Here is a 16,161-nt window from a genome sequence, read left to right as displayed (position 1 = left end):
CTTACAATTTATACTAAAAATATCTGAAATAATATATAATAACTAATTTTTAATGTGTAGATATATCTTTTTAATTAATTAACTTTCTCAATTTTAAAATATTGATTACTCTAGTTCTAACTAAATTGATGATAACATCATTATATTATATATTAAATCAATGAATATCAGCACAATTTAAATACTAAATTAATTGGCGTATCTACTAAAAAAGCCAAGGTAATAATTATTTTGAACCGATATTAAAATATATTTATGGCAGTGCATATAATAATTGACTGACTAGAAGATATTTATATATATCTGGAGTCATCATATCAAAATTTTACCTAGATATTTGATTGTGAATTAACATACAAATAAAAAAGAATATTTTACTTAATTATAGTATCTTATGTGATTTGTTTGCCGTAAATGTAAGATTTATAAACAAGCAATACAATGTTAAGACAGTTAAGTGTTTGTTTAGGTGCTGTTAAATTAGTAAAATAATTTTTTTTTAATTTTTAGTGTGTTTTGACAAATTTTTAATAATAAAAATAAGAGTATTGAAAAAATAAAAAATATATTTTTTAAGAAGCTATAATTTATATATTATTTAAAAAAATATTTTTCACATAATAAATGAAAAAAAATTACTTTTATTTTATTTTATCCAAACATAATTGGAAAATAAAAAATATTTTTACATAAGTTTTTACAAAAAATCATTAAAAAAAAGATCTTTTTTAAAAGTAGCGTCCAAATAAGTGCTAAGAATAATTTTTGTTTATTTTTTACCAATGAAAATACTTTTATATATAATATTTTAAAAAAATAAATTGATTAAATTTTAAATTATAATAATAAAAAATAAAATATTAATAAAAAATGTTATAAAAGGTGCATATTTTTTCCTAATGAAGGGATAACAAATTGATGATGAAATTGTGGAAGGTGGTTGTTTCATATTTGTTTGAGAATCTGTTTGTCTCTCCCCCTTATAAATAGACATAAGTTACGCCATCCTTATTATCTGATTCATTCCCTATTTTTCATGCACCAATATCTCTCTTTCTCTCTCTCTAATCTAAACCCCTCACCCTCCCTTCTACCTCTCCAATTCTCACATAATATTTTAGGACCCCAAAACTCAAAAATTCTCCATGGTTAGTTAATTTCCATCTTTCTCAGCTTAATTATGTAAGTAAAGTTATTGTATCATATAATTAATAACATTCTTTTTATTATTTAATTTGCAGGCAGGCACTAGTGATGAAGCAAATATCATATATGAAGAGGTATATAATTATAAAGTATATTAATTGAATTGTTTTATTAATTAAAAAAGAAAAAATAAAAATGATGATTTGGGCATGCAGGAATATGTATTGAATTCTCGAGGAATGAAGCTTTTTGCAAGCAGATGGTTACCGGCGAATGGGAATCCAAAAGCGATCATCTTCATGTGCCATGGCTATGCCATGGAATGCAGCATCACTATGAACAGTAATTAATAATTTCAAATAATAATTAATTACACTAAATAAACATGCTTAATTAATTAATGAATGAATTAATGCAGGCACAGGAAGAAAGCTTGCAAATGCAGGATATGCAGTGTATGGTGTGGATTATGAAGGGCATGGAAAATCAGATGGGCGTCAGGGTCTTGTTCTTGATTTCAATTCTCTCATCAATGACTGCTGCCACTATTTCACCACAATTTCTGGTAATTTTATTTGTTTTTAGCACAAAATTTTCAAAGGTATGAGGTGGACTATTTGTCTGGTTGCTTTTGATGGCATCATGATTCATTCATTAATAATAATTACAGAAAAGAAAGAAAACAAAAAGAAGATGAGGTTCTTGTTAGGGGAATCCATGGGAGGAGCAGTGGCCCTGCTTTTGCACTGGAAAAAACCAGATTACTGGGATGGTGCCATTTTGGTTGCACCCATGTGCAAGGTTTCTTTCTTCTTTCTTTCCTTTTTTTTTTCTCCGTTCAAAACTAAATTTTATCTTTTTCCAACAAAATATCAGCATCACATATTACATATCTTTATTATTGGTACAAAGAATTGAGATTTAGTATTGTATTTAGTGATCGAAAATTAAAATTAAAATTTTAGATTTATGACTCATAATTTTAGTGTCTTTTGAATCTTTAAAAAATATTAAATTTTTTAGAAAAAATATAGACAAGCAATGAAAATACTAAACAATATAAACAATAAAAATATCAGATGTTCATTTTACTAAGTGTGCAGATATTTATTTTAAATTTTTAATATTAAGATTTAGATAAATAATTTAAAAATATAATGTATTTTGATTTAATTAATAGTTATTCATATTATTAAAAAAAGTTATTGATTACCTAACATAACCATTTTTTTTAATATCAAACATAATACAAATTTAGTCTCAGTTTTGCACCTCTGTCTCCATTTCACAGTTTCTCTTCCATACAAAAATAATACATATACTATTTTTCTAAAAACAGATTTTTGCACATTTTATCAGATAAATTATTAGCTATTTTTGGGCCACACATGTATCACTCACCTAATTAATATTTAATAAGAGTAAATCATATAAAATCATCATGTATTACAAAATATTATTATTGTACTGTCTTGTTGTTACTTTCGTTCCATGGCCTTATTATTAATCCCTTTACCTTTTAGTATTTTGCCTTTTTTTCTGGATTACTTTTTGTTTTTTCCTTTTCCTCAATAATTTGGTAATTTTAGGCGTAGTATGATGCATACAGTCCCCAGTAAATTGGGATTCAATCACATTGAGTAGACACTAACGTACAATATTCTTTACTTCTCTCTTTGTATAATTCCAGAGAATAATACTGTTACTTCTTAGCCTAATATTCAATATATCTACTCCAAAATTTCTTTTTCTTTTTCTTTTCCTATTGCGTTGAGTCCTAGAAAATTTCATGAGATAAGAAAAGGATGCAAAATTGACGTAGACACCACAATTCAACTAAATTGTGCATCAGATTCTTTCATATTACTTTTTGGTACAATGAAAAAAAGATGAATATTATTAAATTGCGTAAATTAGAGACTCTACTTTTTTTTTTTTCTAGGAAGGTATCATTATGGGATAAGAAAAAATATTGCAAAACTTTTGTGTAGTAGGTGTGCTTTTTTGACATGATCACAAGATATATAATAATATAATTATTAGTTATTACTTATTAGTCAATAAATATTTTTGTTTGATCGATACAAAAGGTTAGGTTACATTTTCCACGATGAACTAAGAATTTTCTAATCTAAACCGTTGCAATAGCTGCCGGGTATTACGTCACTTCTAGAAGGTCACCTTGCCTCTAGAAAGTGACTAATTATTTGTTAATTAATATTAATTTGCTTGGTAAGTAGATTTGTTTAGTGTAATAATGAATAAAATAATGTGTTTCGTTACAGATTGCAGATGATTTGAGACCAAACGCAATGGTGGTGGGTGTATTGAGTGCACTGAGCAGAGTGATTCCATCATGGAGACTAATCCCAACCCAAGATATCATTGATGTCGCCTTCAAGGAACCCCAAGTTAGACAACAGGTACCTACACTCGTTTACAGTTGTTTTTATACGAAGTTAATATTTAAAAATCTGTTAAATAATTTGACAAGTTTGATTAAATTATCATCTAACGACTCTTAACTATAAATTTCATATGAAAACATCTGTATCTGAGTGTTCACCTTATTACGTGTTCCACATAAACTAAAATTAATTATTTTTAAAATTGAATATAAAAATGGTGAAATCTCAGATGAAGTTGACTTAATATCTGAGAGTCGTTGGATGAAAATTTAGTCAAATCAGTCAAATTATCTAACGGTTCTCAGATATCAACTTTACGTAAAGTCGACTTCACATGAGTTTCCACCTATAAAAATATTAATTAAATTAAAAGTAATCATAGTCTTACCTAAAAAGAAAAATACAATGATTAATTTATTAACTAGAGTAATTAATTTATTCGGCCACTTAAATAAGTATAAAAAACAGAAAATACCGTAACACAAAAAACAAATACCTTTCACAAATTCTTTTATTTAAGTTATATTTAGTTATTGATCACTGTAAATTCATACGGTTAGTACCATGTGTGATTTAACATGAAATGAATTAAGAATATAATTATACATGATTTGGTGTTGTGCAGATTAGAGCTAATGAATACTGCTACAAAGGGAAGCCTCGGTTGAGAACTGGCTGCGAACTTCTAAGAGTTAGTACAGAAATAGAGCAAAGACTAAACGAGGTTTGTTAAATTTCAAGCAATATTCTCATCGGTTCATTGATTAATTAATCAATTATTAATTAATAATTATTAATTTAGGTATCACTACCATTTCTGGTGCTGCATGGTGAGGAGGACCAAGTAACCGACAAGGCAGTTAGCAAGCAACTGTATGAAGTGGCTTCGAGTACAGACAAGACAATAAAACTGTACCCTGGAATGTGGCACGGTCTCTTGTACGGAGAGCCACCGGAGAATTTGAACATTGTGTTTTCCGACATCATCGATTGGTTAGACCACAAATCTCAATATGGCAACACAAGGATAGAGAGGGAGCTCAAACAACAACATGAGGATCATCTAAAACCTTAAATGTACAAACGCTTTATTTATTAGGATTTAGGATTCTCAAAACAAAACATTACTGTTAGTATATACGAATTAATTTATAATTTATAATGAACTTCTCTGGTTCAACTATGTATCATGCATTAATTAGTTTAACGCCAAACAGAGCATTGTAGTTCTACTCATTCGTTCATGATTCACCTTATCTAAAGGCTAAGTCAAAGCAAAGATCCAATTAGAAGAGTAGCAAAGTTGTTTAAGTTTCTTGAATTGATTGAAAGTTTAAAACTGATTATTATTATTATTATTATTATTATTATTATTATTATTATTATTATTATTATTATATATTATATGTGAACCGTGAGAAATACATGTCGTTTTCCTTTTTTTGGTTCCAAGAGTTATCTATCCGTAGAAGCATGCTTTCTGACTCGGCATTGAGATCTTTATGGTTAGTCCAAATAAAAAATTAAACAATTAATGCATATGGTTATTACTTTGGATTTCTGATAAAGATGTTGTTATCTACTTTTATTTCATGGTAAGTTTATATGATAACATGGCTACTCGATTTACAAACTTTTATTCATGAATTATAAAAGAAAAAGAAAAAAAACGTTAAACATTTACTTCTATATTTAATTACAGTGAATTTTATCCAACTCCCTCTAAAACAAAGGATAAGTTACTCCTTAGAACATGTTTAATGATTAATTGATTATTGGTATCGGTGACACCGGAAAAGAGGAGCTCCTTGGTCTCCATGATGACGTTTCCAAGCCGGAATATATTCCAGTACAAGCCGGAACACAGTTGGTCTTAGTAACTATGAATGTAGTTTCAGAACAATGCATGTTATCCTTTTTGGAAATTTTGATTATGTTAAGAAAATGATTGGTATTTTGAGACTAATTGCAATCTTCTTCTTTTGTTCGGTACTATGTGCAGATAACTAATTATGTGATTTGGAGATCCAATAATCTTCTATTCTTTTGTACTTTTTCTTATATGAATGTTCTCACACACACACACGTTATTGAACAATAAGAAATAACAAATTGAAATAATGTATTCAATTGCTTTCATGTTACAAGCAACTAAACTCATAAAGAAGTACAAACATTTTAAAAAATTAAGACTGATACGGTTTGTATAACTTAAAGTACACTAATAAGCCTTAAACTATGAGGTTATATGTTAATATCACAACTAACAAAAGCAATACGTAACACCTAGAAGGAGAGCGAAAACCTAAAATTCATAGAGATACACCCTGATTTAACAGCCATACCAGACGAATTCATTAATTGAAGCATTGACATATGGAAACAATTACATAGTTTTCAGCTTTAAATAAGGTACACTAGTATTGATAGCTATTCTTCTACATTAATACATCACCATTATCCTTTTTATTTATTTAAAGGCGTAGATTTTCTTTTCCGGATTATACAAATTCCACACCAACTTAAACATATAATTGAAGGTTGAATATGGGTGCTGGGATATGTTACGCGTTATCACAACCACAATGAAAGTGAAAACATTTACTAGCAATTAATTACAACAGAAAATTGCAAAACTAAGCTTATGAATTTCATTTCTCAACAATACATAATACACTCTACAACTACAAGTCCTCCCTCTTAACATTAAGAAATCACTGCTACACGTATCAATGAGATAACACAAGTTTTCTTTACTTTGTTAGTGACCTGACTACGGGCAAATGATCCAAAACTAGAAAAGAACAACAATTCTACGACCTGCAAGAAATACCAAATCATATTATGAAGAATTTGTCAACTCAAATGTTACTAACTGAACATACAATACAGAAACATCAAATGGATAGAGGTGGAGAATAATCAAAGGGGAACTAATACCCTTCCAAATGATGATCTCTTAAATAATCTTGTTCCGTATTTCCTCTAGTTTCTTCATTATCTCACCAGGGGTTCTGTCCAATTCCTCAGCAATTTTCTTTTGCAAGTCCATTGGCAAAGTTGGGAATTGTTCGCATAGATCCCCATCAATTACATCCTGGATCATTTTGCAGGCAGATCAGAAATTAGTCAACTATGAAAGCATAAGGAGGTGGATGGCAAATATTAAATACTCCTATGCAAGAAAGAACAAAGTCATACTATTCATTAGTGTACCTTAACAGGGAAATAGGCCGATCTATAAGCCATGTGGTCTCTTCCGCACAAAGGCGGATGATCCTGCCTCAAATGCATCTCCAAATGAGAAAAGAAATCAACATCGTCACGAGAAGTAAAAGCATGGAGTGCCCCGATACTTCCCATAACTGTTCCGTATACAATGCACTCTCCACCACCTGGTATAAGAGATGCCTTTTGCAAACAACTGACCACATCACCAACATGAAATTGTACAATCTCCTCCACCTTATTGGGAGCTCCATTCAGCTTTCCCTGTTCCCATTTAATCCTCCCACCAGTAGGATCTTCTTCGATCTCATCTGAAACATCCTGTGGCAACCGCACAAAATAGACATTTCCAAACTTGTCTGCCCCGGCCATGGTATCAAAATCTATGTGGTATGATGCAGTGAGCCATCTCGGAACACAATCATCGGCAAATATGTAGAGTTGATTTTCATCTCGTCGATACTTGCAGTAATGGAAAGACTGGAGAGAGAAAGAGAGAGCATATAGGTCATGGTTAGCTGAAAAGTCTATATAGTAAGAACGAGACATGGATAGCAGCAGGACATTTGATAACATTGATTTACTACCAAAAAAAAAAAAAAAAAAACTTTTGTCTAAGAGTCTAAATTCAAGCCTTTCCTAAAATAAGAATTCCTGATGAATCTTTCTAACAAAACCGCAGCAGCAAAAACAAAAAATTATAACTTGCTGGACACATACTAAATTACTATAACAAGGCAACCTAAACTGAAACTAGCTAAGCTAAAACCAGAAGCCATGGGGAAAAATCATTGTCAGAACTAATACCCAGATGTTTAACAAATATAGATATGAATTATAAAATAGGAACATACCTCTTGGATGTCACCCACATAAATTCTATCACGGTATGCATGAATAGAGACGATTGAGTTGGGGAACAACTTATTCTCACATTTTCTTAGTAATCGTTTTTTCCCCAAATCATAGAGTCTGAGCACAGGCCCTATTCCTGCAAGTAATCTTCCTTGGAACTGACATAAAGCAAGAGGAACACCCTCAACCTGAGTCTTGTGAAGAAGTTCAAGAGATCTCCCTTCCTCTACAAACCTATATATATGAATAAATCCAGCAGTCAAACTCATTTTCGGAAAAAATTGCAGTCCTTTTGCTGTGCCAACAGCCAAAAGAGTTCCATATTCCTTATCATGGAAATTTACAGTGCATACGCTGAATGCAGCCTCATTATCCTGAAGCTCCAAAAGACAAGTTGTGTTTCCAGTTCTTGGATCAAGAACCCTGATGCAGGAAACCCACTTATCTGTCTCAGCCTTTGGATAACCATAGTGTTCATCAGATAGTGGATCATCTTTATCCTCATCCTCACCACCATTCTCCATCTGGTCTGCACTTCCAGTCCCATTTTCCCCTGCCTGAGCAGCTTCAAAGCATTCTTTCCTTGCAGCTTCACGTTCTTCTGCAGTCAGTGCTCCTTGATCACTCTCAATCATCACCAGAAGTTTCCGTTTTGGTTGTAGCACAAACTTCCTTGGCGTGTATCTTAATGGGATTACAGTCTCATTAAATGTTTCTCCTAATCTCTCAATGGTAAAAATCCTTAGTGCCTCACCCGCAACAGCAACAACACCTTCCACACACTGGTCAGATGAAAACGAGGCAGCATATTCAAGGGTTTCATATGAAAGGGGCGTTAAAAGGAAATGCCCTTGGTGAATGTAACCAAGCCATGGCCTACTTGATAAGCACAGCATTGCTCGCTTTCCCCTTACAATAATGGGGAAGAGCTTTGGGGCCCTCAACCCTAAGAATCGGGAACGAGAGTCGGAAAGCTGACCTGTAACCATGTCAACCACAGTTCTGAACAAAACACCATTCTGCAAGCCAGCATTCAAGAAAAGGCTAGCAGGATGATCTGCACCATCCTCACCACCAATCGATGCTTGAACCTCGAGGAAAAGAAGAGACTCTGGAGCTGAAGAGACACTTTGCACACTCAAGGCCTGCATACAATCATCAGGATCCAATGACAAGATACGAATGGTCTTGTCATATGAACCAACTGCAAGAAAACGGGATCTTTGTCTGCCTTCAGGTACTGGTGCAATGTCCAAACAAGCAACATCTCCAGACATTTCATGCTTCTCGACTTCCATCAACTGACCTGTTACATCCACTTCAAAATAGATAAGCTCCCCTCCACTCAATGCAATAACCACCTGAAGTCTATTTGATCCAACTTTAGAAATTGTCCTCTTTCCAGGAGTTCTCCATTCATTAATACGCCCATCCTCCCTGATATGTCTAATACCATTAGGGTGAACCTGCATGAGAGAATCGTCACCTATCAAAGAAACAGCTAGGGAGGGAGTTGTATCAAGAAACCCACTGTCACTGACTTCTTCAACTGTCTCACCAATGGAAAGCACAAGCGTAGCGTTTGTGAATGACACGACAATATATGCATCAAATTCATCAATGACATTCTTCTTCACAGTCCAAACAGCACTAGGTATACCAGGAAGCTTTGACACTGCCATCTCACTAACCGCTAAACCAGTCCTCAAAATCCTCAAAGATGAACGCGGACCACGGCCGCAAAGAGTGAAAATTTGAGGAGTTTCCTCTTCAAAGATATTACTAACCTTCATATCCATTATTGGCATTAAACTCTCAACCTGGTCAATTCTAACAAGGTTTTTCAGTCTCCTCGGCTGGAAAAATACAGGCTGAAAACCTTCTTCAGTTTCCATCAGCGTAGCAGATGACGCCTCCACATCGTCGTCATCTCCTATAGCCTTGAACTGATACAGAGCATGATTTCCAAACTCTGAGGCTGCAAACAAGAACCCAGACTTCAATACACACATGGAAGCCGTAACAGGGATGGTATCAAAATACTTAATCTTCAATTCCGAGACACGGTCACCATCATGCTCCAACGTGACCTTAAAAATATCTCCATACTCAGTCTGCAGAAGGAAAAAGAACATGGACTTCAGCTTATGCATAGCGGCTGACACAATAAGTACTCCACGCTCAGCAGGCAAGTCAGCACGCCTAGGAATCACAGCCCTAACATCAGGTTGCCCCTGATTCTTATAAATAACAAAATTTTCGGCACAAACAAGCACGCCGCTAGGGCCATCAGCACCCCCAGGAACAGTGACAAGCAAATTAGCACCATTATCAACCTGTTCAGACCACTTCCTAGAAACATGGTTGAGCCCTAAATCAAGCTCATAAAAAGTCAAATGCTTCTGAGCTTCACTAGCAGCCTGGCCAGTAGAATCCTGATCAGCCTCAGAGTAATCCAACTCTATGGCAGCAAATATAGGGTTCTCAAACCCACAATCAACACCGCAAATGGAATAAACTAGAGTGTGTGACTTGTGAGCTTCTAAAGGCGAAGAAATAGTTAACCTAGCAGCAGTGTCCCTATTCAACACATAAACAAGCTTCTGCTTCTCACAAGCACCAATCATTACAGCCCTACCTTTTGGATCTATGGCAAGGTACTGACCCGGAACGATGCGGCGGCAACCAGATTTGCCGAAAGTTTCTTGGTGAATTTTATCGAACACGTTTTTCTCCTTGTTGTAGTCAAGGATTACGATCCTACCGGAATCGGAACCTACGACGATGTAGTCCTTCTGAGCTCCGGTAAGCCTGAACTGAGCTAAGGACCTAATGGCGCCGAAGATTTCGACGGAGAGGATGGTTTGGATCCTGCCGTTGTCATCAGGGCGAAGAAGGTCGAGAACTTTGCCTCTGGCAACGACAATTTCCTGGGTCTTGCCGCCGGAGAAATTGCCGTTAATGGCACAGACTATGCCGGTGGGGCGTTGGAGAGTGAGACTGTAGAGGTACATGGCGGTGGCTACTACGAACTCAGGAAAATGCAAATTAGGGTTAGGTTTTTCTGCTCTTAACTAAACCGACATTAACAAATGGAGAAGAGAAAGTAGTGAAAAGGTTTGGGTTTTTCAGTGACACAGCGAGGGAGGATATAAACCCTAGCTCAGATTTTTGGTATCAATTGAGAATGATGTATTTATTTAAAACATTAAAAATTATAATTAGTAATAAAATGTATTTGATTGAATCTAAATAAATTTTGTAAAACAGAAACGATATTTATATGATATTATTATTATTATTATTATTTAGTATAAAATTAATTTACATGATGATTATTTAATCATATATTTGTTAGCTAATTAATCTCTCAAGAAAAAATCTATTTATTATTGTTTTTTGTTCCAACCAAAATATCTACCATTCATCGTGATAATTATACTTTCACTAATTTGTAAACTTGTGGATGGAATTTCTATTTATTAATTAAAAAAATATAGGTAGACAATGAAAATATTAAATAATATAAATAATATATATTGGATATTTAATTTACTAGGTGATCGGATGTTCAATTCATTAGGTGCGCGGATGTTTATTCTAATATTAATATTTAGGTGAATAATTTGGAGTATATGGTGTTTTACTTGAATTCGATCAATTTTAAGACCCATTATTTATGTTATTCAAAAAAGTCATTGATTACCTAACATAACCCTATCAATTATTATTTAGTTTGGCAAGATTGAGATTTTTTTTTTAAGAATCGCTAATAAATTTCTAAAAAAATAAAGTTAAAAGAAAAACAAACACTAATAAATGATTATCTGTTAATCTGGTATGAGTCATGTAGCGGTTGAGTTTGAATGCATAGACAATTAGACATAACAAATTCACTATCCTTAAAAGTTACTTAATTATTGAAGTTATTCTAAGTTTCTAACCACTACACTTAAATCAAACCATATCTATATATGAACCAAGCATGCAAGCTAATGCAAAAAGAAACCATGAAAGAATTAGCCATGTTACTTTTGTTCATGACCACCATAAACCAATGTTCCTCAGCCAGAACTCTTGGCAACTCAACTCAAAATCACAACCATGCCCATCATCACAGAATAACATTCTTGATGAGGGATATCCTAAACAATGTCACATATTCTAGGCCTCCAAAGAAACCTGCCACCACTAAGGTCACTGGTCAATTACCCTTCCAAAAGCCCCTAGGCCTTTTCCCTCCCAATGGAGCCATTCCAATACCACAATCCACACAACAAACACTTGCTCTCTCTAACTTTGGATTCTCTTTCCCTACTAGAGCCACACTTCAAGAACTCGAGTTTGGATCGGTAACCTCCATAGACGAGGAATTGCTTCAAGTTGGAGCTGAATTAGAGAAACTTGGACAAGTGCAAGGTGTCTATGTCGCGAGCTCAGGAGACAGAACTAGCCACATGATGGCTATCACAGCAAGATTTTTGAAGGGTGATGAGTATCAAGATGGCCTCACAATCTTTGGAGTACATAGGACCGACGTCTTAGAGTCGCATGTTGCGGTCATTGGAGGCACCGGAAAGTACAATGGTGCTAATGGATATGCTGCAGTTAAGGTTGTGGACAGAGTAGGGTCTAATGCAGAAGGTGGAAAAGTCACAAGTTCTAAGTTCCTTTTGTTTGATGTGTATCTTAGTTAGTAGTTTCTAAACTATCCAGATAAATAACATAGTAAGTTGAAATTGAATTTTCTACACCATGTTTTATTTAATCCTAATGTATCATACTCTGAGTACAAGTTTCTAATATATATTGCTATAAGAGTAATTATTTAAAGAAACTTTGTTGCGTTTTCATATATCAGTATTTATAAAAAAATAAGTATATAAAGCAATATTATTGTATCAGTTAATCGGTTAGTTTTTAATCATGTAAATAGTATGCGTATCCTTAAAGTCATAAATAATAAAAAAGATAAGTATATAACTAATTGAAAATAAAAAAAAATAATCATAAATTATTCCCAGCAAAATACATATATATGCAGATGCTTTATAAGTCTTAATAACTCTATCTTAAGTTCTATAAGAAAAATAAAAAAGAAACAATAGAGAACCCTAATAATCTTATTTTGTAGGAGGTGCACATGCAGGTGCATTGAAATTATTGATTTGCACAAAGACTATTGAATGAGGTGCAACTTTGATTGGAGAAGAAGAAGCAGCATCAACAATCTTTGGTTTAAGCTCTGGGATTTCTTTTGACTTGGTAAGTTCCAATGGAGTTCCATTCAAAAACACAACATCACTTTGAATGTTTCCATCTTTAGGTGTCAAGTGGTACTCTTCCCTTTTCAATGAATCCATTAAATTCACCATGTTTACTCCTTCTGATGCTAACTCCTCCGGATAAAGATTCATGTCATTCACAAGGGACACATCAAAAGATGTCGAATTCTCCATATTTATTAGTAGCAATGTGATTCCACTTTGAGACAATAATTAGATTGACAATATGTTATAACTTTTAAAAAGTGATCTTAAAATAAAAAAAATTAAAATGTATAAATGAAATTATTAACTTACCCCTTGTTTAGAACAATGAGCATATGTACGTAGATATGGTGAACTATCATGAGAAATAGAAAGCACATTGGTTCCCATAAGCCGATGCCACAAAAGTGCTCTGTTTAAAGAAAATAAATTTATTATTCATTCAAAAATGACATTTAATTTAACTACTTATATGAATATAAATGAATATATGTGACATACCCATAATAATCTGGATTAGGAATGAATGATGTTGTATTTAGCAAAGCATAATTTCCTCCAATCAAAGCTTGTCTACAATAAACTTTGTGGTTGAAGGTTGATGTCATACCCAGTTGGTCCAAATACCTATAGTTATTATTAATTAAAAAAATTATTAAACAAAATATAGAGAGTTGAAATCCAATTTAAAAAAAAAACTTACCAAAAGCCATTAACAAAAGTATGTGATACATCTTTGCCTCCACTGTTATAAGCTCCACCAGATTCTCCAGCCCATGCTCCAGCCCATGGTGTGAATTCTTTCACCGCCGTTGAAACATCCTTAAAAGTTTGTGCAATTTTGCTCAAGAAATATGGGTCTTGAACCTTGCTAATAAGATCCCTGTCAACACCTATATAATATAATTTTATAATACAATTATATTCTTAGAATTAAACAAATTAATCAACCAACAAAAAACATTCAACATTCTGAATTATTATACGTACCAGCACCAAGGTTATAAATGTGATGGGTAACTCCATCAATGACACCAGGTCCAACATGTTGCAAGAAGCTATCAAACCATTCTTTACCATAAAATCCAGCTGGACCCAACACCTTTGGTCTTGTTGTGGCATTTGGGTATAATGAGTTAATTATGTGCCTTAGTTTTGTGATATCTTTCGCATATTGAACACTATCTATTCTTGCTGATACTCCTTCAGAGCATAGCTCGTTTCCTATATGATTAATTAGCACAAGATATTAAATTTATAAAAAATCATGGGTGAAAATTAAATTAGTTAATTATAAAAATTAAAGGGTTTTAATTTAATTTGGTACCTAATTCATATGAGTCTATACTGTATCCTTTTGAGACAGTGTACTTCATGAGGCTTATGGCATTGTTTGGATTCCAATCTCCTTTCCAGTTTAATTGGTCTTCTTTGGAATTTTTCTTGCCGATAAGTGCGTTTAAGCCAAATGTAAATTTGACACTGCAAAGTTTAAAGTAAATAAGAGAAGATAAGAATAATTGTTTGTGAAGTAATTATAATAATATTGAGAAATTAAAATAATATATATTAATTAATTAATTACCCGGTTTTGTTCAAAAAGTGATTCACTTTATCCCATCTCTTTTTGGGAAGGCATCCAACACTGAATCCAAACAAGCCGTTATCTTTCTTTCTCATAATTGGGCACTGCTTTTGCTTCCCAAATTGGTAAATAATTTGATCTTGTAGTGAACCTCCTAATCTAATCCTCAGAGGATTAAATGCTGCAACAATTTTAAAAGTAATTAAACGGTTGGATTAAATAGAATAATGCTACATATCCAAATTTTGTTGTTAACCAATTTCAATTAAGTTGGTCTAATATAATAAAAATCAGTTATGATTAGTATATATTAATTAAAATGGTTTGACTTTAGAAAAAATATGGCTTACCTTTGATTGCATTTGAGAGTATCGTGTTATTCAAGTCCTGCAAAAAAGTTGCAAAAATAATAATTAATTATCATTATGATATTTAAAAAATACATACAATATTGTGAATGGTAATGTACAACAATAATATCGAACAAAGTAAACAAAATACCAAGTTGAGAATCCCAGCTTTTCCCCATGGACATTGGTTATAGTCACATTTATTAGATGGCCACCAATCCAATGTTGCACATATGAAATTCTCATCAGTTGTAGCAATGTTTGTGACTCCTTTCACTTTAAGCTTCACATCTTCTGATAAAGAAAAAGAAGGGCAAAATAATACCAAGAGACCTAAAAAGAGAGCTACTTGCACACACTGATTCACACCCATTGTGAAACAAAAATAGAAGAGAATATACTATGAATAATTTCTATTGATGTTTATGGTATGATTTATAATTTTATATCATCGGTATCTACTATTTATAGTGTTAGTACTTAGTAGTACGGTTAGCTATAACTACTTTTAAGTTAAAAGATTATTTTTTTTAAATCTAAAGATATGTTTATCTTAAATAATTTAAAGTTTAAAATTATCTAATTCGATCCTTGTAGAAGTTAAATTTGATCTTTTTTTATTGAGTTTTTTTACTATTTTAAATACTCAGCTTCTTAAATTTAATTTGCTATCAAAAGATAATTGCTCTAATCCCCAATTTATTTATTTTTGTATGAGGTGCTATTTTATATTTTTTATTATAATATTTGGGCTCAAATTTAACTTTTTTTAACAATATTTTTATTTCATTTCCAATTTTTTTTGTTTAAAGTTTAAACAACTGGGAAAACGCCCAAAAAAAAAACAGAAAAATCACTTTAGGAAGAACTTTTTTGATATAAAGATGTGTTTTAATTAATTTATTTATTTACAGTTATATCTTTGACCAATGATCATGAACTATATAATAACCTAATATGTGTTTTAAACATTTAATCTTTGTTTAGGTGAACTTTTAAAAAAATATCTTTTTTTAAGTTATTTTTTTCAAAAGATCTTATAAAAAAATAAAAATAATTTTATATTTAAATAACTCATGCAAAACAAAAAATTTATTTATCAATTATATTTGAATATAACCATATAAAAGTATTTTTTTGTTTATTTATTTCGTGAAAAATATTTTTTTTTAAAAAAATATAAATTATAACTTCTCAAAATAAATATTTTTTTTAATTCAGGAAAAAAAGTTAGGAAAATAATGAGAATTGAGATCCAATACTGGGATGCTTATATATATGCCTATAATACTTTAAATTTTTTATTAAAATAAAAAAAA

The 16,161-nt window shown here is 32.2% G+C and overlaps 4 protein-coding genes across 4 annotated transcripts; 2 read left to right on the top strand and 2 right to left on the bottom strand.

Annotated features, from left to right (window-relative positions):
- The first annotated feature begins 897 nt into the window (after positions 1–897).
- Positions 898–4,737, top strand: LOC112712316 (caffeoylshikimate esterase). The gene is made up of 8 exons (XM_025765165.3): positions 898–1,148; positions 1,242–1,280; positions 1,362–1,488; positions 1,565–1,711; positions 1,817–1,947; positions 3,432–3,569; positions 4,180–4,278; positions 4,357–4,737. Exons 1-8 carry the CDS (start codon positions 1,146–1,148, stop codon positions 4,627–4,629), a joined length of 957 nt encoding a protein of 318 aa, XP_025620950.1. The 5' UTR covers positions 898–1,145; the 3' UTR covers positions 4,630–4,737.
- A 1,445-nt stretch (positions 4,738–6,182) lies between these two features.
- Positions 6,183–10,887, bottom strand: LOC112712315 (spliceosome-associated protein 130 A). The gene is made up of 4 exons (XM_025765164.3): positions 7,637–10,887; positions 6,771–7,262; positions 6,495–6,651; positions 6,183–6,374 (listed from the first exon to the last, which is right to left on the bottom strand). Exons 1-3 carry the CDS (start codon positions 10,649–10,651, stop codon positions 6,514–6,516), a joined length of 3,645 nt encoding a protein of 1,214 aa, XP_025620949.1. The 5' UTR covers positions 10,652–10,887; the 3' UTR covers positions 6,183–6,374; positions 6,495–6,513.
- Positions 10,888–11,653: 766 nt separating this feature from the next.
- LOC112713111 (dirigent protein 25) lies at positions 11,654–12,427 on the top strand. Its single transcript, XM_025765857.2, has one exon. The coding sequence runs from the start codon at positions 11,663–11,665 to the stop codon at positions 12,332–12,334; it is 672 nt and encodes a 223-aa protein (XP_025621642.2). The 5' UTR covers positions 11,654–11,662; the 3' UTR covers positions 12,335–12,427.
- Positions 12,428–12,626: 199 nt separating this feature from the next.
- Positions 12,627–16,160, bottom strand: LOC112713110 (heparanase-like protein 2). The gene is made up of 7 exons (XM_072203936.1): positions 14,994–16,160; positions 14,843–14,879; positions 14,493–14,673; positions 14,235–14,389; positions 13,898–14,131; positions 13,409–13,800; positions 12,627–13,319 (listed from the first exon to the last, which is right to left on the bottom strand). The coding sequence occupies exons 1-6, from the start codon at positions 15,213–15,215 to the stop codon at positions 13,607–13,609; spliced, it is 1,023 nt and encodes a 340-aa protein (XP_072060037.1). The 5' UTR covers positions 15,216–16,160; the 3' UTR covers positions 12,627–13,319; positions 13,409–13,606.
- Between the last annotated feature and the right edge of the window lies 1 nt (position 16,161).

This window comes from Arachis hypogaea, chromosome 9, assembly GCF_003086295.3.
Source record: "Arachis hypogaea cultivar Tifrunner chromosome 9, arahy.Tifrunner.gnm2.J5K5, whole genome shotgun sequence".
NCBI lineage: Eukaryota > Viridiplantae > Streptophyta > Magnoliopsida > Fabales > Fabaceae > Arachis > Arachis hypogaea.
This window is presented reverse-complemented; position numbering and strand designations above follow the sequence as displayed.

Excerpts from the sequence above, each read along its gene's own strand:
- LOC112712316 (XM_025765165.3), top strand. Across the intron at positions 1,281-1,361 it reads CAAATATCATATATGAAGAG|GAATATGTATTGAATTCTCG; the intron begins GTATATAATTAT and ends TTGGGCATGCAG. Across the intron at positions 1,712-1,816 it reads CTATTTCACCACAATTTCTG|AAAAGAAAGAAAACAAAAAG; the intron begins GTAATTTTATTT and ends TAATAATTACAG.
- LOC112712315 (XM_025765164.3), bottom strand. The coding sequence starts at position 10,651 with ATGTACCTCTACAGTCTCACTCTCCAACGCCCCACCGGCATAGTCTGT. Across the intron at positions 7,263-7,636 it reads ATGTGGGTGACATCCAAGAG|TCTTTCCATTACTGCAAGTA; the intron begins GTATGTTCCTAT and ends TTCTCTCTCCAG. Across the intron at positions 6,652-6,770 it reads CGGCCTATTTCCCTGTTAAG|GATGTAATTGATGGGGATCT; the intron begins GTACACTAATGA and ends AAAATGATCCAG.
- LOC112713111 (XM_025765857.2), top strand. The coding sequence starts at position 11,663 with ATGTTACTTTTGTTCATGACCACCATAAACCAATGTTCCTCAGCCAGA.
- LOC112713110 (XM_072203936.1), bottom strand. The coding sequence starts at position 15,215 with ATGGGTGTGAATCAGTGTGTGCAAGTAGCTCTCTTTTTAGGTCTCTTG. Across the intron at positions 14,674-14,842 it reads ACTCTCAAATGCAATCAAAG|CATTTAATCCTCTGAGGATT; the intron begins GTAAGCCATATT and ends AAATTGTTGCAG. Across the intron at positions 13,801-13,897 it reads CATTTATAACCTTGGTGCTG|GTGTTGACAGGGATCTTATT; the intron begins GTACGTATAATA and ends TATATTATATAG.